This window comes from Neodiprion virginianus, chromosome 3 (assembly GCF_021901495.1).
Source record: "Neodiprion virginianus isolate iyNeoVirg1 chromosome 3, iyNeoVirg1.1, whole genome shotgun sequence".
NCBI classification, from domain to species: Eukaryota; Metazoa; Arthropoda; class Insecta; order Hymenoptera; family Diprionidae; genus Neodiprion; species Neodiprion virginianus.
Genome location: NC_060879.1, coordinates 27,658,692 through 27,680,606, shown reverse-complemented (window position 1 = coordinate 27,680,606; position 21,915 = coordinate 27,658,692). Strand labels below are relative to the sequence as shown.

Here is a 21,915-nt window from a genome sequence, read left to right as displayed (position 1 = left end):
AAGTGCTTTGTTTTCTTTTTTGTTCCATGCAACAAGAATCTGCATGTTCATACATATTTACACTGTGCATCGAATTAAATATTTAAAGGACTTGATTAAAATGCTGATGAAATAATGAAAACTTCTATTGTTATAAAGGTGATAAGTTATATGTATATATTTTCATGACATTCTCTGTGATAACTAAGTCACAGGATGTTTTCGTAATTTGTATGATACCGAGTTGTATTTTACATTGTTGATCCGATCACATTAATTCAGTATAATAGTGAAAGCTGGGCTTGGCGTATGTATACTTGCATTTATGCGGTATTTCGCATAATAGTATTTGGTTTGTATTTGTAAATAAAATTTTACCTAATCTACGTATTTGTATAATAATCAAACTGATGCTATCGATAGAGGTATTTTTGGTGACACTAATTATTAGTATGTAAATTCAAATGTTTGCTCATATTGTTACTATTAAACTACTATATCACAGAAGTTACGCTGTGGATTGAACACGCACTGTCCTCGTTGTAGACATTTTCTTTATATCATTTTGTACGAGGAAGATTTAATTTCATACATCACGTGTGATGCGAAAAAGATATTCAATTCAAACGTAATGCTGTTAGACCAGGCATTCTTATAGACTACCAAGTGTTAAAGAAGTATACATTTAAAGTGCACGTTGGCACTTTGCAGATAATGTATTCATGAAATGTTTCTCAAATTCCAAGAGAAAAACAATCTGTTACGGCTGGGCTACTGGACAAACATATTTTCACATTTATAATAATCACATGCTACGTCGATATTTCCGTATTGCATGGAACGCGTAGTTGATTACGTACGAAAAGTGCATGAGTATAAACAACCCAAAAGACTTTGGAAGTAAATAATATATCCAAATTGCAGTAAGTAGGCAAGTGATAATATTACCAAATTTTTTTCCGCACTTCGGCGACTTTTTCTTTAGCACAAATTTAGTCATTAGAAATATTGCAGTTGATACTGAACTATGTACGTAACATATACCATTGAAATCGACTACTACCATGAAAATTTAAATCTTATTTTCTGTGAAAGTGATACTATAAAGATGTCGATAGATACGAGAAATAATCCCTTTAATATATTACATTCTGTGAAATTGATTAGTATACATATTATGTATAATTGTAGATGTGTCACTTAGACTATGTATACATTCTTGCGTAGTTTATTCTCATTACTTTCCATTATTTACAAATGTATTTTTCATGTGGCTTAAGTAATTCGATAACTTTTAACCTTTACTAAGTCTCACATATGTTAAATCCAAAACAACAATATTATCTACTGGATATTGTACGTGGGGTAAAAAACTTGATTACCTTGCAATTGAAGTAACTGCTATGAATTCGTGATATAAAATGCATTTTTAAGACGAATCGAAGTACTAAATTAAATTCGGTATACTTAGTTAATAAGTTTGTCTCGTCGATCATCAGATCGGAACTGATGACCCTATCAATCAGTTATACATGCTGACACATTGATTAGGAAATACTGAATATCAAATATCATGTACTATAGTATCAATTTCTTACTTAATGCTAAGTAAACATAGATGTAGTTTTCCAGTAATTGTACAACAAGTGTTACCGTAATAATAACTAGTGCAATAGTAATTCACAAAGGTACATACAATTGTACCTTGAGTGAAGAAAATTGTTAAACAATTTTTTCCATCTCACATAAAACTTTTCTATATATTAATTGTTACACAAATTTGTCAAACTTATTACACGCAGGATTCAATTGTGCTTTGGTGATTAATGCACCAAGAGTTAACAAAAAAAATAATAACTATTTACAAAGCATTATAATTTAAAAATAATTCAAGAATTTAGTAGATTTCGTCTCCGTCTCAATTTTCTGCCTGTTTGAGAATACGGCGTCTTTGAACTATCAATACCAGGAGTGAAAATTTCTGATTTTGCGTCATCTTGAGATTTCACATCATAAGAATTATCTTTTGAGTTTTCTAGGCCAAAATTTGGTATAAACTTGCTTCGAAGTAAGTATGATGGTTCTTTAGGATGATAAGCATCCTCAGCTTTCATCATGTAAGGATTTTTATAATTTTTATCATTAAAATCGGTCGCCGTAATATTTTCTTTAACAAAATAGGGTTTATAAGTTTTCGTACCATTTGCAGCTGTCGGCACATGATCATTATCATTTTTAGAGGTATGATCTGTAGATTGCTGGTTGCGACGCAGATGCTCGGGAATAACAGACTCCTTCAAGTGTAGCAACTGTGTATTCATTACCTCGCAATCTATTTGCATCATGGTCACGTGATTAGCAGGAGTGGAAAATGTACCTAAGAATATGGAAAAATTGTTTGAATTTTGACTGATTAAAAGCTAGAAATGAATAAATTCTATCAATCAGTAGATGGCTCTTTGTAAAATCTAAAATTGATACAGGCTTTAGTCTGATGAAATTTTATTAGTAGATGCAGTAGGAAAAACCATCTATTACCGTTGACAGGTACAGCAGGTAGAACAAGGGACATTCTAGGCCTTGCTGTTTTGTTTTGTCTTGACGCAGGTAAGAGTAAATGTTCACCGCTAAACCAGACGACATAAAAAGTGTCGTCGCGTCTTCTCAAAGCATCAAACAACGAAGCATGTTCTGTAAGAGTCGGTGAAAACACTTCAACAGCATTGCTATTCGATGTGGCAATATTGTCGGTCTTTGGTTTTGGCTCCATCTTTTTCTGAGGGGGTAATTTCGGTTTGCTGTTCAACCGTTGTCTTACAAGTGACGGTTTTGACAAAAGTAATTCTCCCAAAGAATTAGTTCCTAAATCTGTTTCGGATGATTTGGTCCAGTTATCCTTATCCGGGTCTCCTCCAATCCAACGTCTCAGTTCACTATCCAGTCTGATAGATTCTGTTTGATTAATATACATAGGACACATTGGGTGATGGATAGATGTTGTTTGATTAAACTGTTCCTTATGTTCTCCACTGTCCTGCTTATCTATGTCTGTCCAAAGCAGTGATCTGCCATGTCTAACATTAGGCACGGAGACGGGTAAGTGATTCGACATTGAATCTAGTCGTTTGTTTTGTGAAAATAATCCCCTAAAAATTAGATTTAAACAAGTTGAATGATAAATATAATTCTCATATGATATTGTAGGTTATTAGCATGCCAAATAGTACTTAACATAAATAATATTTGTATGAATAAGATTTGCCAAATTTGCCGTCAATAAAAATACACGTGACTCATCATATTGAGAGTAATAATTAGATAGAATATTAATTTTAACGTCCTTCATATATCGTAATCAAAAAACTTACCCTAAGCTTCCAACATTCAAAGAAACCATAAAAACCATGGCAAGTAAGATTGCTGTATTTTTTCTGTTGGCTCCAAGATTTAGGCTTCCTAATTTTTTACTTGTTCCAGTCATTTCCTCAGTGGCACACAATCTTTCTCTCAATGCAATATTTTCCTTTTTGAATAAAAATATAATGCGTGATTGTTATTTATTTTCTAGATTTAATTTTCACCATGTTTTAATTGCCCTGCTAAAATGACTACAGTATATACCTTACCATTTTCAACTGTGCATTTTCATCCTGCAAATCTGCAATTTGTTTTTCCAATGAAGTCACATATTCTTTCTTCTTTTTCCGTGACAAACAAGCAGATTCTCGATTTTTTATCATTCTTTGTTGCCTTTTTAATGCTTTTATTTCACATTCTTGTTTGCCACTCAGATTCATCAGCTCTGGTTCATTTTTTATCATTATCTGTGTGCAACCATTAGGCATGGAAACAAGCGGCTCGGTATTTTGAATTTGGACATTTGGAATTGAATTTAGGATTTTAACTTGACTCGATGATGTGATTTTAATTGTATTTGATTCCGTTTTTATTTGTGGTGTGGATTGAACATTTCTAGGATTCTGAATTTTTATCTGTGCATTTGGCGGTAGCTTCAGTGGTGCTACAGATTGGATTTTTAATGGCTGGCCAGTATTGTTTTGCTTCACCTTCTGCGTAAGAGCAGCGAAATCCTGAGCACTAAGAACTATTGTTTTCCTAGGCGCATCTAAAACCCATAAGATTAAATACATTTGTACAACCAATATTTTTATTTTAAATAAACATTCAGCAAAATATCCAACAAACATCTGAAGATAAACTTGACCAAAGGTTTACATTACATTCGAGATATTGACAGTTTTACTTGTACTTGCTCACCTTCTCCGACATTCAATGTCGTATTCAGCTTTGGCTGAATGCAAACTCTCTTTGCAGAATTTCCTTTGGATAATACGAAATTTGCAGGATTGGGACTGTTTATGGAAACCAATTTAATTGGCTGTAAAAGAGAGGGGTTCAAACCTGGCTTCGGAGATGTTGGAGGTGAATCGTTTTGTGGTGGTGATATTGGCGGCGTTTCTAAAGTACACTGAAACACATGGGAAATCAGTATACAACTCACACATTCTAGATCTACTTATATTTTAACGAGTTTCAACTAGGCTTTGGTATAAAACACAAGTGAAGACTGCACGGTTTAATGTTTGCACATTATTTGCCATCACGATTGGATAGTATATAGAATATAGTCACTAATTTATAATTGAAAAATATTTGTACTTTAAAGTCTGTAGATGAATTAGTAGAATTATCATTTTGCCATTCGGACCCACTCGAGTCTGAATTGCTTGGACTAGGCGACGGCGGCAGTTGAGAATGTGGACTTCCCGGCTCAGTTTTAATTTCATCTTTGACTTCATTCTTTATATCCAAACCTTTGAGAATCATAAAAAATTAAATTTATTGTACCACAATCGCATACCACACATCATCGAACGTGAACAATGATAGCGTCACATAATAATAACAATCATCTCTGATCGTGGATGTAAAATTTGTAAAAACAAATCTTAGTGTATGGAATTACAAAAAAAAAAAAATAAATAAAAAATCAATTGATGATTGCAAGGAAAAGAGAACGAACAATATAAGTAAACAGGAGACATGTACATTTACTAATTCGTGAGTATTTAAATAAGAATTTTATCTCTTGAGACGAGACCGCTTATAGTTAGTGCTTTCGAGAGAAGTCTTATCATACCAGCAGCAGAAAGATTAGGAAAGGCATCTGGACCCCATTGCATGGGGTCAACTCCGAGTTCGTCAAGAATAGGCAAGTTTTCCTGCAACACTGCGTCCTTCATTATTTCATCGGGAGTTTCATCATGACTCGGAGATCCTTCACCGCCTAAAAGTGAAGGTATCTCCAATTCCGAGCTCAGTGCTTGCAGGAAATCATCGTCTGGCGCCATTAGACATTCCCCATCTGTAAAAATGAAGAAAAAAATAAAAAAACGTGATATTTATCACACAAATTTATTATGTAATCGGGAGAAAAAGAAAGTAAACGAAAAAATTTTTAGTTATCATAATTTTTAATTACAAAACGCTGTACAGGAATTTTCAACACAGCCAGTATAGCATCGCTCGAGTGATGCAAAAATTTATAATTCCCAACACGACATTGCAAGTCGGGCAAGTATAACATAATCATGTAAATTATGCAAGGCCAAGGCCGTTCATTGATATGCTCCGCTCGCCTGAGACTATACGATATATCACATACCGAATAATACAGTCAAACGAGAAGCTGATAAAATCTCTGCTAAATTTGATGCATACAAGTTATAAACTTCGGAATACGGGATCGGATGATCCTCGGCAGAAAAAGTCTAATCCTTCCTCCTCGTAATAATTGATATGTGACTTTTAACACAAGCCCGCTTTTATTCGCTTCGAAGTAACGATTTGGAAAACTAGCCAGCTCGAAGAGTGTATGAAGCAATAAAAAATCGACTAAGCCAATTAACGGTAGACAATGCGGGATACAAGAGAACGATTTGTTGGCTGCTTGCCTGTATTTTTAGGGTAAAAAGACGAGAAATTCAACTCTATTCAGTTGCGCGTCATATAATACGTGGGTATCGAGAGGTATTCAAATTGAACCCATCAAATGTCACGAGTTGATACATCAGAGTGGCTAAAATCGGACTTTTGCAATTTACCGAAGAATTCTTCGTCGGTTGCGGAAAAAGTGTTAATTATTATGCATGCATGAATATTTGTTTCGGAATAAATAACGCCATGCGCAATTGCTGAGTCAACTTCAGGGAAACTTGCAAACTTGTAGGAACGTAGTATTCCTTAGAAATGTCTTTCACTCGAAAACCGAACGAAACGAACGGGAAATTTTATACTCGACGTGAGTAACAGTTGAATAATTTCGAATTTATCTATCAATCTACGACGGTACAATGTAATGCTTTCAATCGTAAAATTAATAAAGAACACTAAAAACAGTATTTCTCACGGTGTTCTGTTCAATTTTTAACATCGCGTTGACTAATATAAAAAAATTATATCTTTTAAACATTCATGGATCTTGAATTTGAAGGTTACAAGAGTGAAAAAATATTTCATGTAACATGAAATTTCAATATTTCGATCTGTATAACACGCGTAAATAAAATGACAAAAGATGAATTGCTCGAAATATTTCGTTATTTCATTTTCCCACGTTTGAAATTTCGATGTATCAGCCATTCGAAATATTTGACCTTTCCAATTTCCAAAACCCACACTCATCCGTTAGAAGATAAAAATTAGTCAACAGAATTGTTGTTTGCACGTAATTTTGACATGTACTTTCATCACGTGCCAAATATAGCATCATCTGTTAAAAAATATTCACATATTTATATACATATATATATAATTGACAATAAAAATATTCGTCATCGTGATCGATGAAAAGAGTCGATTATACACCCTAATACGCAAGATACATGTACATGTGCATACATATAATACGTGAAAATAAAATTATCAAGCGACAATTAAATTAAAATTTACAGATGGCACCTTCGATAAATTAGCGTGCAAAGTTCCCGTCGTTGTTTCTTCTTTTTCTTCCCCCATTCCGGCACGTTCCGAGTTATTCGGAAGAGTTGATAATTGTCCGCTAAGGTAAGGTAAGGTGAACCGGCGAACTCGGCAGTCAATGAACTCTACGCCGGCTGGTCAGCCGGTTGTTCGGTTGCTTCCTTGAGTCAGCCGACCGTACGCATGACGAGATCCAAATGGAAGTTCAACAACAATCTCCTCGTGACCAGACTCTATACTCTAGACTCTAGGCATACCATCCTGCAGACTGGCAAGCGAGTTTATCCTCTTTTTCTCGTCATGCTGTACCTCTATAGGTATAACACGTATCTCCGAACTACGGTTCCACTCTCTAGAATTCGGAGTTGCGATCAGCAGTGGCGAATCTAGGCCTGGATCAGGGAACGACTTTCTTTCCGAAATTAGACGAAAAAAAAAAAAACACAACAGAATTGAAGAATGCAAAGGAAAACTTTGCTTACGGATGATTGGCAAGGAAATTGTTACTATCGATGTACGTTGATTCCTTCGTCTTTAGCTGCTTTTGATGCATTTAATATATATCACATTTTTTATACTCCATTTGCAAACTCGATTACTGCTATCAATTTTTTTTATCAAGAGTCGATCTTGAGGATTCATTCATTTTTTAAATTGTTATGATGTAATTGCATGTTGAGAGGACAATATAAATAATAACACCGGCGAAAGTTCACGAGCATCCGTAAAACCGCGGTTGAAATTTCTTCGACGATGCACAATTATCTGAAACTCCATCTCATTCATTATTCATCGCATCGTCAAATTCTGCCGCTCGCTATTTTTATTCCGCGTCAATACCGTATCGCCTATATATATATATACATATAGGTATATCTGGCCTATATCCCAATAGGCATTGTAAGAAATTGTACGACGGTGTAGAGATTCTTGTCGCCTTTGATATCTGCAAAGCACGAATATCTGTAACCTTGTAATATGTTATTGCATAACAGTAGATGGAATAATTTGACAAGGAGATTCGGATCGACCGATTTTGATAAATCTGCGAAGTATGTTTCTACCGCAATCATGAATATAAACGTGCAGCCATAGAAGTTCCATCAGGTGCAAAATATCGTAGGCGAGGCACTGCGCGGGTTGGCTGAGACACCGTAGGTCGAAGATTTCAGGAGTATGTGACTTCGGATTGTACATACATGCTGTATGTGTGTCACTTTTTGTTACACACGTACTTCAGTTTTACTTTACAGTTAACGACGAAGTGTCCGACGGTTATATACCTGCAATGTTCCACGATTCTACGTAAAGCATATTCGATCATTCGGAAACTGTAGAGATAAATACATAATCACATGTGGGTATATGTAGATATACGTATAATTTGACTTAAAATTAGAAGAATGACGTCGTTGACGGGTGAAAGTTGCTTTTTATTGTTTTACCTCGAACGAGATATCCTAACGGTGCAATTGCCAACTTAATTTCAGTAAATCATTTCTATATTGTACTTATTACAGGTACAGACATTCAGATACATCGTCATTATTACTGAAAAAGTTTTATTTTCTAGTAGAATCACGTGTTGAAAGTTCCGAACGATCGTTTGAAGGAAAATTCGGGCAACTTACACAAATTAAATAAACAATTTCATAATTTCTACCGATTTACGATAAAAATAAAAAAATTTTTTTCAATAAATAGTCACAGAGACTACAACGAACAATAAATCGGGATGCATTTTTCATTTATTTAACAATAAGATTGAAAGAAAAAAGCAAGAACATCAGTCGCACCGACTATTTTTATAATTATCATATATTCGCGCGGTATAGATGCAGTGAAAAAAATCAGTGAACAATAAGTTAAATATAGGCTACGATGTTTGCTTTCAGAATAACGAATCACTGTGCCTGTACGGCAATATCGCGAGTATAGACAAATTGCGGCAGTGACATTATATTTGTACATACTTACAGCGGAAAAAGCGACTTTCACAGGAAGCGCATAAAACATTGTTCGTCTATTGTTTGCTTTTCGGAAAGTAGCATGAATATAGATATATAACTGTGAAAACGTCGTGATGTATCAACGAATTAGTTATACTTGATCCGCAGACCCGACGAAACTCACGGATAAAGTCACTAATAGGTTAACCGGAATTGTGTGGATGCTATACATATAGGCATCTACCATATCCTATACTATTGTTCGAAGTTACTTGCGATAAGTATTATAAAGGATGTAAAATTTAAAGTACGGATCGTATGTCAGCGTGCCGATTCTTTTTCGTAATGTAAAATGGAAAGCGCAATCAATACGAAAAATTTTACCAATAGTCATCACACAGAAATATAAATAAAGAGGAATATTTGTCGTAAAGCCTAATTATTCCTGAAAACGATCATCGTGTTGTATTTTTATTTTACGGAGAATCATTCAAGTATTACAGAGCAATACACCGTGCACATTTTTCTCATTTCACAACACTATTATCATCCACGTGTACCACGCCATGTGTTCTATGATAACAGTATTAACCGTAGAGTTTCCCAATCATGAACATCGCTGTTGAAAATAGATACGCGATCGGTATCAATTCTATCGAGGACTGTTACATAGTAAAACTTGCAAGAGGTTGGTGAGAAAAATTGGAATTTAGGTACGCGACTCGTTTTTACACAATATTGATTAATTAGCTCACTACGCAAAATCTCATACGGATGGTCTACATAGATTTCGAGTAATTAACGGTTGAAGTTGTACTTTTTATACACCGGCGACATATCGCTCGTCGTCAAAATCAGAGACAAAAAAATGTAGGCTTCTCAATGAAAAACTATGTAAATGGTACTCTTAAGAAGATGTTCGTAATGTATGAAGACCTTTGTCCGCGTCGTTTGCGAGTAATAGTAAAAAATACGAAGTGCTTTGCACAAGGAATGCGCATAAAATACTTTTTCGGAATTGTATATTATACGAAATACATTTCAGTTTATTTGGAAAAAGTGATTAGCAGACGAGCTATGCATATTACATTAGTCATTTGTCGAAAAGCTTTGCTAGCAAGTTTTTAAAAAATTTTATTACTTGAGAACCATCGGTTGGGCCTATGTATAAGCAATAGGTTTGCCCCTCTCGCCGCCTGCTCCTGAGAAGCGATCGACAACCTTTTTAACGTCAGTGACTCTTCCCTAATTCGCTGGTCGGACGGATATTAATTTATTAAGAGAATGCGCATTACATAAAACTCGATTTTAAAAAACCGATGCTATACGATCGAGCTGTGAAATTCTATCAACGAAAATATTTCAATTCAAATTTATAACCGACTAATTTTAACGACTGCTCTCTTACGTGTAACCTGATTTGATATGCATTGATACTATAATGCCGTGTTACATCTTTAAATGTTAATTTTTAAGCCGTATCCCTGCATTGGTTTCTTTATATTGTGTTATTCTCCGATTGTTTTATTATCTCAAAATAATCGTCCATACATTAGTTATGTTTGCGCATATTGGTATAAACGAAGAATTCTTACAGGGACGAACTCCGCCCGGAAATTAGAGATAAATATTGGTACCGTTTTATCTGTAAACCAGACTCAAAAGGGCGTTTCAGCGATACGAGTCTTATCTGTGAGATTGTTGCCCGGTATATGTATGTATACGTAGGGTTGTTTAAAAAAAAAAAAATGTTTTTTTTTTCTTCAAAACAACTTCAAAAATTCAATTAAAGTATAAAAATACACCTGATAAAATTTGAGCTCTTAATATCAACATTAAGAGGTTGCGTGAGGTGCAATCACTTTTCTATTTTTCGGACGAAAAACATGGGAAAAATGATATGTGCTCATTCTGATTTTTATATCTAGCTAACGATGCGTGGTAGAGAAAATTTACAGACATATTTTTGTCGAGAATTGAACGTTCTTCAAGAAAGGTTTGTTATTATTTTGTGATAAAATCACTCGTAAAAAGTTATTTAAGGTCAAAAGTTATTTAAGGGCCTTAAAGATTAGATTTATCATAAAATGATAAAAGACCTTTTTTGTAGAGGGTTCCATTCTCGACAAAAATATATCTGTGAATTTTCTGCACGACGCATCGTTAGCTAATTGTAAAAATCAGAAGGAGCAAAAATCTTTTTTCCCGCGTTGTTCTTACGGGAATTAGAAAAGTGCGATACGCAAACTCTCTGATGTTAACATTAAGAACTCAAATTTTAACAGGCGGATTTTTATACTTGAATGGAACTTTTGAGCTTGTTTATAGTCAATATTTATAGGAAATTGAACGCTCTACATAGATTTTTTTTCTGCTGACATGTTAAATGATATTTCTTAAATAAAAACCTTCTTTTCCTGAAATAGAACATAAATTATTACAAAATTCACAAATTAAATGGATAAATTGGAAATATTTATTGAAAAACTATTAAAATCAGTAGGGATTGGAATTCTACTGCGAATATCTTTTGAATGGCTAGAGTAATCGATTAACCACAAGAGACCTTTTTTGTATAGCGTTCAATTTCCTATAGAAATAATTGAAACTCATTTGACAATAATTATTTTTTATCAAGTTACAAAATTCAAAACAAAAAATTTATTTTCCTTAAAATACTTCAATCTTTGACCTTGAATATCTTTTAAATGGTTGGATTAATGAAAAAAGTATAAGAGACCATTTTTGTAGAGCGTTCAATTTCCTATAAATATTGATTTTGCGATTGGTTAAAAGATCTATTGTTGATAAGATATGACCATTTTTATATGATACTAATTTGAAAATGGAAAACTATGATGAGCATAATCTTCCCGTTAATATTAAGAGCTCACACTTGGTGAGTACTTTATAAAGGTACCTAGGAACTAGTTTTCGTGTGTCGGATCAAAAAAAAAAAAAAATACTTGATTTTTTTGATGGTTAAACAAATTATGTTAATTACAGCTGAAATCGATGTAGGTATATGTATCGCCATTAGTTATTTACAACGTGAAACAAAGCAACGAAAAATCTTATTATAAACGCCACGGTGTTGTTACAGAATTCTATAATCATTCCTCGGATCAATTTTAAATTTATATTAGCTGATCAATCATTTTTGCTTACTGTTAACCTGCGGTGGCTCTCTGAAAGTGAGCCAAGGATTGTGCAGCGATGAACGTTACATGCTCGTGCATTGAGCACGTTTCCCGCAAATAATCTTTACATAAAGGTGGCATGTAATAATGCGCTGGTGCGCTTCGTGGGATTTTATTGCTTGCTGCAGCAAAGTCGGGAGTAACATAAAAATGTATAATATATGCGGAAGAGTATATAATGTAAATTTAATTACCCAACGACCAGTTATTGTCGTCGAAGTCCATTATATCCAAAATGCAGTGATCCGTCATTCCCCTCATAATACGAACCCCACCAAGTTCGAAAAGGTAAACTTCACTACCACGTGAAAGTTATGATACGATACGTAAATTATTACTGGTATGTACAAAGCAGGTACGTTTTGTAAACGTTATCACACTATTAAGTCGCGAACATTATTCGCCAATTTATATTTAGAGTATCGTGATAATGATTAATCGAACGTAAAATCAGAGTGATTGTGCGCAGAAAGTAACAGCTCTTTCATTGAAGCAATGATTCAAATATTGTGGGACCGACGATAAGACATGGTAGTACTGTATCGATGCACACTTCAAGGTATCGTTAATAATTTTTTTTTTTTTTTTTTAAATTAAGTTTATTTCGACAAAATTATTGCACATGGTTATTATTACACATCCGCAAACATTTCAATTGCAACAAAATTATTTCAAGTATGAACTTTTTGTCATTCAAAGCACCGTATATCACTGCACAGACTGTTCAGTAAGCATGCACATTGTTACAATATTGTACGTGAACGGTAGGTAAAATATTATTCGCCTAGTTTACAAACGGTTTCATTTCACATGTAATATTTATACACTTTTGAAACACGCCTGGCGTGATGCGGAAAAATTGTTTATATCGTTATAAAAATTTTTGGACGTAATTTTTAGAACGTAACGTGTCACTCTTCGGAAGGGAATGAATTTCAATATACTCGATTCTACTGCTAGAAGCCGGCAAGTGCCGTCGACATTGCCGGGAGACAAGAAGTGGGGATGTACCGTAAAAGAGGTGCGATATGGAAGCTATGCCTACACGCAAGCTGTTGTAAACTTCAGGGACTGCAGCCTGAAATCGCGACTCCGTTAAGTCAGCACATCGGGTAGTCAACGCAATACATATGTATGTGATATACGTGCAATTCCAGATTAACTTATTGCGGCCAATAGTTCTTCAACCTCGAAGCTTCGAATATGCTCACGATCCCTAGATAAGGTAGAATATGAGAGCGCTAGCCGTCGTTTTACCGTTTCGTTCAGCAATTATAGATAAAAGTCGAGCGAAACTTCGTACAAAGTCACCGTTTCAAATTCAAAAGCAATGCCAAATACTTTAAGTGCCAACTGCGAAGTTTTGTACACATGGTGGTTTGACTTCCGGCTGTGCTGAATTATCAAACCACATTTTTACCCACCTCCTTTCCATCGTCGTGCAAATTACGTACGACAATACTTTGGCTTGTAAATTTTGTTTCCCTGCAACAGTGAATTATTCTTCGATTTGCGAGATTGTGCTATACAGACAATTGTATATTGTGAACTACACATGTCCGTGACTTCGTTAATGCGAACACATGTGATCGTGGACTGTACAGTACATTGGCAGTAAACTATATCGTTATTTTGGATTACGAGGTGTCAGGCCTTGGACCTGAAACGCACTTTGTGCGATTATACATAGGTGGTGTATGGCTAAACATGCACCTATGAGTATCGTTTGTATACGTATCCACTTTACAGATTTCATACAGTAATTAAGCGTCCGAGTTATAATAATAATTTTTTTAATTATTGACACCGCGATGGGAGGGGATTGTAATCTTGAAACACGGAAAATATATACAGGTCAGGTCAAAATTTAGGTGAAGCGCTAATAAACATCACACAAAGTTGTATCGAGTATCTATTACGTAAAGATGGTTTAAAAATATTACGTACAATGATCGCAGCTAGTGCATAAATTTGTGAGAAAGTACAGAGCGTAAAATCCAAGCATAAGCTGTAAAAATAGGAAGGAACACATATGAGACGATAAACCGGTCTTACAAATACGTGCCATTGGTAACCAACCTCCGCGATAAAGGCTTGTTCAGGGTTTTGATAAAAAGAGAGAGAGAGAGAGGGGGGGGGGGGGAGGGTCACATTGGCTTCGAGCCGTCGGCACAAATTCGGTGCACATGGAATCATCATCATGGTGTATGATGCTTTTACGAAATATTATAAGAATTCATGATAACACGGTATTGCTACACAAGTTGTTCTCCGGGGTGATTTAAACATTCAAGAATCGTGATAGCGTTTTAGCTCAGAATTGGCGAGCACTTGAAAAGAAGATTGCGACTGAGAATGAAATACTCGCAAGAAAAGCAGAAAAATATGTATGGTATCAAGGACTTTTCGATCATCAATAAATATTTAGACTTTGCGCATTCCGCCCTATTGATTTTAAAAACAGCAGCGTTTTTTCAGCTGCAACGCACGCAATATCACGCACTCGTTTTGAACCACCCATTAGTTCATCGAGCATATATGTATACGGACTTTTAAAGTGTCCGAATTGCTTGCTAGAATACGGCTAGTACAAGTGCTTGCACGATGCGCTGCGCACACGACTAAACGTATAATTGAGATAACGAGGTCCAGCTGGTTTCCTGTGGTGTGTACTGCAATAAAGTAGTCAAACTAACCATGAGCGCTACAAAAATTTAACGTTTCACCATTCACGGGGTTATGCGGCTAATAAATTCAGCTCGCGCGCACGAGACAAAGAAATTCACATATATACAGTTTTTCTTTCCACAAGTAGAATTGTGTACAAGCATGAAAATAGACATACTTCGAGGAGGAACAGCGGCCTTGCCGTACACGCGTCCAGGATAAATACGTTGTAATTATAAATAACCGTAAAAGCCTTCTTTTACACAAATATTAATAAATACAAAAGTAATTGATGCGCGCCGTTTCGACTTGCTGAACAGTTTTCCACGAATGCATAACGATTGGAGGATAACAGATTTTCCAATTACATAACGAGATAAAGGGTTTCGCATTTCGTAACTGATCTACTGTTTTTTTTTCGTTCGTATATAGTGTATATGTCTAGAGTATTGATGAATACATTGCGTGACGAGGCATTTGAACAGATGCCGGTGGTAAAGATGATGATAGTTGGTAGCACGTGGCGAGTGAGTTATGGACAAAAGGAAAATAACAAACAGAAAGCAAAGATGTACATCGGATAAATAACTCGAGTTTTGTGGAAAATAATTTTTAAACATCTGTCGAAAGAAAACGAAACCATTATTTTTATCCAATGTCGTTGACGAATATCTGAATTCTGATAACGGCCGGCGCGAACGGCGAGACATATGGTTGCGATTATTTATTGTGATAAAAGCAAGAGAAACCGGTGAAGTGTATGAATAATAATTGTTCAACAGCTTATTGTGGCAGTACGAGTTTTGTGACAGAGGGTAAAATAATAAAAGGTGCAAAAAGGAAGAGTGCAAACGAAAAAGCAAATAAAAACATCAAACGGCTCTACACGTGCTCTACGAGTTGACAATCAACCGAATTTCATCGCGGACTGTACCGCCGAGTCACGCCTCCCCGTGGACGTGTTTTTATTTATCAAGACTAACACTTATTTACTTATCCTACAACTACGGGGTGTGTACTTTCTATGCAAATAAAAACCTACAATTGGAATAAACGTATTTTGATTCAATCGCTGCTTAACTGCGACGTGGAAAATACAAATTTTCGTATTACATACCGAGACTGCCGAGCTCTGGAAACATCTGAAAATCCAGATCCATGAGATTGTTCCACTGCGGGTCTTCCTTTATTAACATGTCAATTTTTTACTTTGGTTAGATGTTCACTAACATTACCACGCCGAGTACTGTTTAACTAGAGAAATTGTGTCTAAAAATTCGGAACCACCTCACGGCACGCGATATATGTCAGTAAACTTAGACACTCCGCTTTCGGCTACGCCGACTGCGGTTGACGTTACGACCGAAAATAAATAGCGACGTAGATCTGGCTGCTATCGGTGGGCTGCCGTAAACTACTAACGCCCTCTGGGACGAAATAGTCTAGCGGAACTAATTTTCGGCAGGTAAGCGCACGTCAGTAACTTACCATCACGAAAACAGTAGGTAATGCCGAGCTTACCGTAGCATGCTTACTGAAACATTCCTGAATAGGTTCTAGTTATTTGAAACAACTCGTTTAGAACGTTTACGTTGATATGCGTGCATGCACACGTACGAACTTGATCTGAAAATTATTAAAATTGCATGAAAAAATACAGGTCTATAGATCGTTATTATTAACAAATTTAGTGGTATTGAATGAATTACATGCGCTAGTCACGTCACAGCTGCGCACAGTGAATGCGCAGAATGCGTTCCGCTGCTGGTACACAATTTCCGTTGTCCGCGGTGCCAGGCGCGAGTTTGAATCACGGTTCGAGTTAACGACTTTCCGCCAAATAGGATACGTTTACTATATTCTTCAGTAAACGCAACGGAGCAGGTGTCCCGGTCTCACTTTCCGAACGGTTTCAAAATAAAAACTGGCGAGTAATTCCGAAAATTCCCGCAAGAACGCTCGGCTCGATCCGTCGCTACTAGTTAGTCAGTAGTTCGGTTGCGGCCGTAGAGTTCAGACGCTCATCTGTGTTCGCGAGCGAAAATTCAGTACGTCGAAAGTCCTCCAGAGTACGTGCATGGTGCTAACACCCCACCTCAAAGGCGGGCGGCGGCCATATTATCAGTGAGGTGTCAGTATTTGCTCAACGTGACGGTTTTTTTTTTGGGTGTGGATTGCACGGATTTGTCCCGGGAAAAGTGTGTGCCTCTAACCCCAGTAAATGTGGTGTTAAGGAGTGGAGAGATATTTCATATCGATAAAATCAAAGTGAGTACAATCATATTTTATACGAATATTACCGAGGCGGCGTTAATAGACCTCTCCCTGGCCGTATTTCACCGCCGATTATCCCGATACCGGTTGTTCTATCCGCGGTTTGAATGATAACCAGACCCTCGCGAATGTCCGAATCGCGCACGATACAAATGCCGGATAAAATAAATATCCTTGTAATTATTATCAACGAATGAATTTCGACGCCTTCTCAGAGCAAGATTGGAATTTGCACCTCCCTACCAACCTGCCCGCCCGCTTATTACAGAAATATGTAAATTCCTGGTCGACAGAGCGGTGCGTTACGTGAAATATGATTCGGCATCAATATACCTTGGCTGGAAATGATTCGAGATTTTTGATCGAACAGCGTCGTCGACGGCTTCGCGCGCGATTCCAGAAGCAAGTTAATTTTCGCACGAACATTCATTCGCAGGTATAGATAGGTGTTACCCAGCGTTACTCATGCTAGTGTAAATAAAAAAAAACCCCTTTATTAACCGCTCGCCTACGCACCTCATCTCGCAGTATTTGCAAATGACAGGCAGTCGAGTCGTTTCACTAGTTTCCGTGACTCTCGGACGAGGATTAGAAACGTCCGCGCTCAATTTTGCCCATCGGCGATATTCAGGTCCGATTTCATCGGCAGTCGATGACCTAAAAAGGCACAACGCTGTATTCCGAGGTGGTTTTCCACTCGCTCAAGTCCTACGGGAACCAATTGGTACTTCGATCACGTAGGTATAACATCGGCGTAGCTTCTCCAATCCCGTGCAGTTCTCTTCCTCTTCTCTATTTCGCCTTCATTGATCCGAGCCGAACCGCCTTTTGCTGTTTCTTTCTCCTAATGTCGTGATTCATATTCCGTGACCTTTTGGCCGCTGAGAGCTTACCTGCTGCTGTAGATAGGTGATCCGAGAGCCCATGTTACACGCACTTGTGCCGAAAGCGTAGGATAATCCGTATCCCCCTCATACGAAAAAGCCGAAGACGATTATATGTATATATTATTGTAAGTAAACAATATAGGTATAATGTGTGTGACTAGAAGAGCTTCCGCTGTGCCTGAACGGACCCTTACAATTACATCGAATCTGACATATTCGAGACCACCGGTAGTATTAGTTTCCCATGTTAAACGAGTGGTAGCGGATCATACCGGTGGCCTTGAATGTGCCGGAATGAATCTAAGGGTCTGTACCTGTGACGTTGAGTTGAAAAATAGACCCTGCGGAAACACATGCCGCGTTAAAATTTATTTAAAAAATTATATATTTTTAACGAAATACTTTTACGGACTAATGATTATTGAAGTTGGTAACGTTGGAGCAACGAAACCGAGATAGAAAAACATGCTATTTTGCGGGAATTGAATTTGCAAATACAACGGGTTTTTCATCGTGTATTAGAGAGATGAAACGGGCACACCTGACAAATACCGGTTGGTTGGTAAGAACCGCGCTTACATTAGTGTATAACGTGCATGTATCGCGTGTATGCAGCCTTAACGATTAGAGAGAGGAAATCGAGGATTCTAACGCGCGCGAGCAGCGAACGGTACGAAAAGAGTTTTCGAAATTTGTAATCGAAGAAACGTACCTAATTGCCTATGTGTACGCTGAAACCCGGTTCACTGAACGCAGTGGGGCACAGATAAGCCTTCGAGACACGTAGGAAGGGGCCTTCGTCGTCCCGCTGTATACATATATAATATACCTTGGATCTCGGTCACACGGATTTGCATTTATAAAATTCAAAACTACGACGACGACTCGGTCGAGCCGCTCCGAAAAGATGCGGCGCAGCACAGTGACCGAATTATTTCGTTCGGCATAATTGAGTGTTTGAATGAAATTTTTTTTTCCATTTTTAGGGGTGCATAATGCAGTTCAAGCCAAAATAACGAGGACGTGCTTTTTGTTTTTCGTTAAGAATGATAATTTTTCATGTTGTAGGTGATTGAATTTCATTGATTTTAATATATATATATATATAGATATATCTTAACATGGGTGACGTCACAATGTTATAGTTTTCAATCTGTTATATTAATGGCAATTTTGATTCAATCAAAAGAATATAAAATACGTCCAAAATATTTTTTTCCAATCTACAAGAATATGAAATAAAAAAATTTCATTGAAATACTCAATTCACAGCAAAACTTTTTAATACTGCAATCACAAATAATCGTGATTATTCAGCAGCCTTGCATCTGTTATCTTATACGACGTGCCTAATCCTTTGAGGGGAAAAAACAATACAATAAATTACTGACCGAAAACTTGTCGATCGGATAATGCTTTCAACTTAATAATTTGACAGAAAATTTTCGAGGCATCGTGTAAAATGGTCCTTGCTTTTAAACAGCAAATTATATTTTTCCATAAGTCTCTCCCATTTTCAAAATCAATTAATCGATGAATGTTCAACGGGGTAGAAGACCATTTTCATATATCGAAAATCACCTCGGGCATGATCCAATTTTATAGTTGGAAATAGAATATGAAAATTGCCGAGATGAAAACACGGTGAAACTGTACGATACGTACTTGTGGTAAAAAAAAAAATTAGCATAAATAAATAAAAATAGAAGGGAAGTAAAAACGTTGCGAATCGCTCGGGATGTCCGACAATGAGATTGACGTTCAATAGTGAAGAGTCATTCCCGTGCACAGGGACGAACCGAGCGGAACATAACTGAAATTTGTATCGCGTGCGAGCGGATTCCGATCCCTGCGGTTCATCGGTAATTATTTCTTCTCCTGCATCAAGCATCGGCAACCTGTACTTGCCTGCCGCGTGATTGTTGTTCGACTATGTTTGTTATCCAGTCTGTGATGTAACTCTGCAACAGTGCTAATAATTTATCTGTTTCAGGCTGACAGTTTCACTGCCTAGAACGAGCCCAGCACAGCTGCCAAGATGCCGAAGTCGGTAAGTGTGTGGTAGAATAACGGAGACCAGATAACGCGTCCACTACTCTTTGCCATTGTTATTATCAATGTTAGGTGTTCAGGGTACTAGAATTAGGCCATTTTATCGCGCTGTAAAATCACCTCCTCGACGACGATTTCCTTCCTCGCACTAATTACGAAATAATCTCGTTATCTCTGTCGGGACAAGGACGTCAATCGCTTATACCTATATTCTCATTTCCATTTCTGTTTTAAAATGATTTTTTTTTTTTTTTTGATTTTTTACCGTGTCAATCCATTCGAATGCTGTGTGCTACGAAAGTTTGTTTGCAATGGTATACTCGAGAAAATACGAGGACAAATGTCTGAACCAATCAGCTTTACTAATTGTAATACAAGTCCTTTTTGTAATAGGTACTATTTAGACGAGCGTTGTTTTTTCCACGTGAAGAATTACAGTATTAGAAACAAGGGCGTTTTTTTATTATTCTTAGGCAGCAGTAATTAATTAATAAGTATTATACTCGTATAAAATTACCGAGATTTTCCACACTTCCGATTCTGTAATATACGTTGTTTTTTTTTACTCCAGCAAGATGTTAGGCCGCGAAACCTTATTGCACACAGGTTTGTAATTGGGTTTTCATTTCCTGTCCAATCGGTTCTGTAATAATATGTATAACCTACACATAAAACAGACGACAAGGACAATCTGATCGAAGCGATTCTCGTTTTATCGTATGAAGATTTTTTTCCCTTCTCACCTACTTAGCTGATCGTCATCGTTGCAGGTTTTCAATTTCAATCGATGTTTGCAAATGTTTAATCAATGCATTTTATCTTTATACCGCGTCGGTAACTGAATCTTGCAGATATTTATAATACATATCGTATTTGTAAATTCTGTTTCAAATTGTCTTGTATTTTTATAACAATGGGAAAAATCATCATCCGCTTGGACGATGACGATAATAATGTCTCGCTGTATATCATCGTTACACGTATTTCGTTGCAATAACCTAGTTTGATAAATAAAAAAAATATGTATACATATTACTACAAGACGTATATTATATTTTCTGAGGTGTGAGACACTTTGAAGGCAAAAGCGGGCGGTTTCTACCTGAGATAAGATATCGCAGAGTTGACGGCAACCGTTCTTCTTCTTTGATGAAATTAATTATAAGCAGATTTATCAAAGTACGACAGGAAAGAATGAATTTGTTTAAAGTTTTCCCCGCGATTGTTCGTTAGGCCAATAATCCATTTACCTTCCGCATAAATCGACTCATTTCTGACATGTACATTATCTGCAAGTGACTCAGAATTCGTCATCTTGCCACCGGCCACTAAGCGAAGGAATTTCATCGGAATTCTTTGCAAATGATGAATGAAATGTATCCGCATGTTGACTATTTTTTTTTTGTTATATTACGAATTTCTCGCAAGCCTTATCGGTTCTCTTGCCTTTTCGCCAGCTCGTTGCAGGCGTTTGTGTAGCAAGTTTCAAAGCTGGGCAACGTCGTGAGTTTTGCAAATGTTGTGACGTATGCATCATAATCGAAGCACGTACGTTGCAGCACCATTTACTTATGTACTACGAAGAGACAGAGACCGCCGACAGTTTATTGGCCGTTAGCTGGATTGGTTGAGATCAGACAATTCAATAGTTGGTGACAGAAATTTTGAAATTTAACTTCGTCGTATACTGTATCAGATCTGTAATGGCATAACGCCAGGTTAAACTCGCATTATAGATGCGTTGTATCCATAAGTATAATACATTTATACTTTCATTTCGCATACGGATATGTGTATAATGTATAATAATAACACACGCGAGAAGTTAATGGAAACAGGCTACAGTTTCCTTTTCAAGACGAGATGCCGCATTTAACGGTGACACCTTATCCCGCTGCTATGGTG

The 21,915-nt window shown here is 36.6% G+C and overlaps 2 protein-coding genes across 4 annotated transcripts in view; one reads left to right on the top strand and one right to left on the bottom strand.

Annotated features, from left to right (window-relative positions):
* Window positions 1-31: 31 nt before the first annotated feature.
* LOC124300950 (cyclic AMP-dependent transcription factor ATF-6 alpha) lies at window positions 32-16,155 on the bottom strand. Of its 3 annotated transcripts, none has more exons than XM_046755467.1 (8): window positions 15,915-16,155; window positions 5,141-5,365; window positions 4,660-4,814; window positions 4,258-4,468; window positions 3,606-4,105; window positions 3,348-3,502; window positions 2,518-3,125; window positions 32-2,356 (listed from the first exon to the last, which is right to left on the bottom strand). In XM_046755467.1, exons 1-8 carry the CDS (start codon window positions 15,991-15,993, stop codon window positions 1,869-1,871), a joined length of 2,421 nt encoding a protein of 806 aa, XP_046611423.1. In that variant the 5' UTR covers window positions 15,994-16,155; the 3' UTR covers window positions 32-1,868. The 3 variants fall into 3 exon arrangements, with proteins under 3 accessions (XP_046611423.1, XP_046611424.1, XP_046611426.1); XM_046755468.1 differs by lacking the exon at window positions 15,915-16,155 and adding an exon at window positions 12,325-13,213; XM_046755470.1 differs by lacking the exon at window positions 15,915-16,155 and adding an exon at window positions 6,961-6,978.
* A 643-nt stretch (window positions 16,156-16,798) lies between these two features.
* LOC124300831 (moesin/ezrin/radixin homolog 1) overlaps window positions 16,799-21,915 on the top strand; it is a 32,582-nt gene continuing 27,465 nt past the window's right edge. The window contains exons 1-2 of the mRNA XM_046755246.1: window positions 16,799-17,065; window positions 19,952-20,008. Of these exons, the coding sequence (XP_046611202.1) occupies window positions 19,997-20,008 (12 nt within the window). The 5' untranslated portion in view covers window positions 16,799-17,065; window positions 19,952-19,996. The remainder of the gene's footprint in view (window positions 17,066-19,951; window positions 20,009-21,915) is intronic.

Excerpts from the sequence above, each read along its gene's own strand:
- LOC124300950 (XM_046755467.1), bottom strand. The coding sequence starts at position 15,993 with ATGTTAATAAAGGAAGACCCGCAGTGGAACAATCTCATGGATCTGGAT. Across the intron at positions 4,106-4,257 it reads GACATTGAATGTCGGAGAAG|ATGCGCCTAGGAAAACAATA; the intron begins GTGAGCAAGTAC and ends TATGGGTTTTAG. Across the intron at positions 3,126-3,347 it reads TTGAATGTTGGAAGCTTAGG|GGGATTATTTTCACAAAACA; the intron begins GTAAGTTTTTTG and ends TCTAATTTTTAG.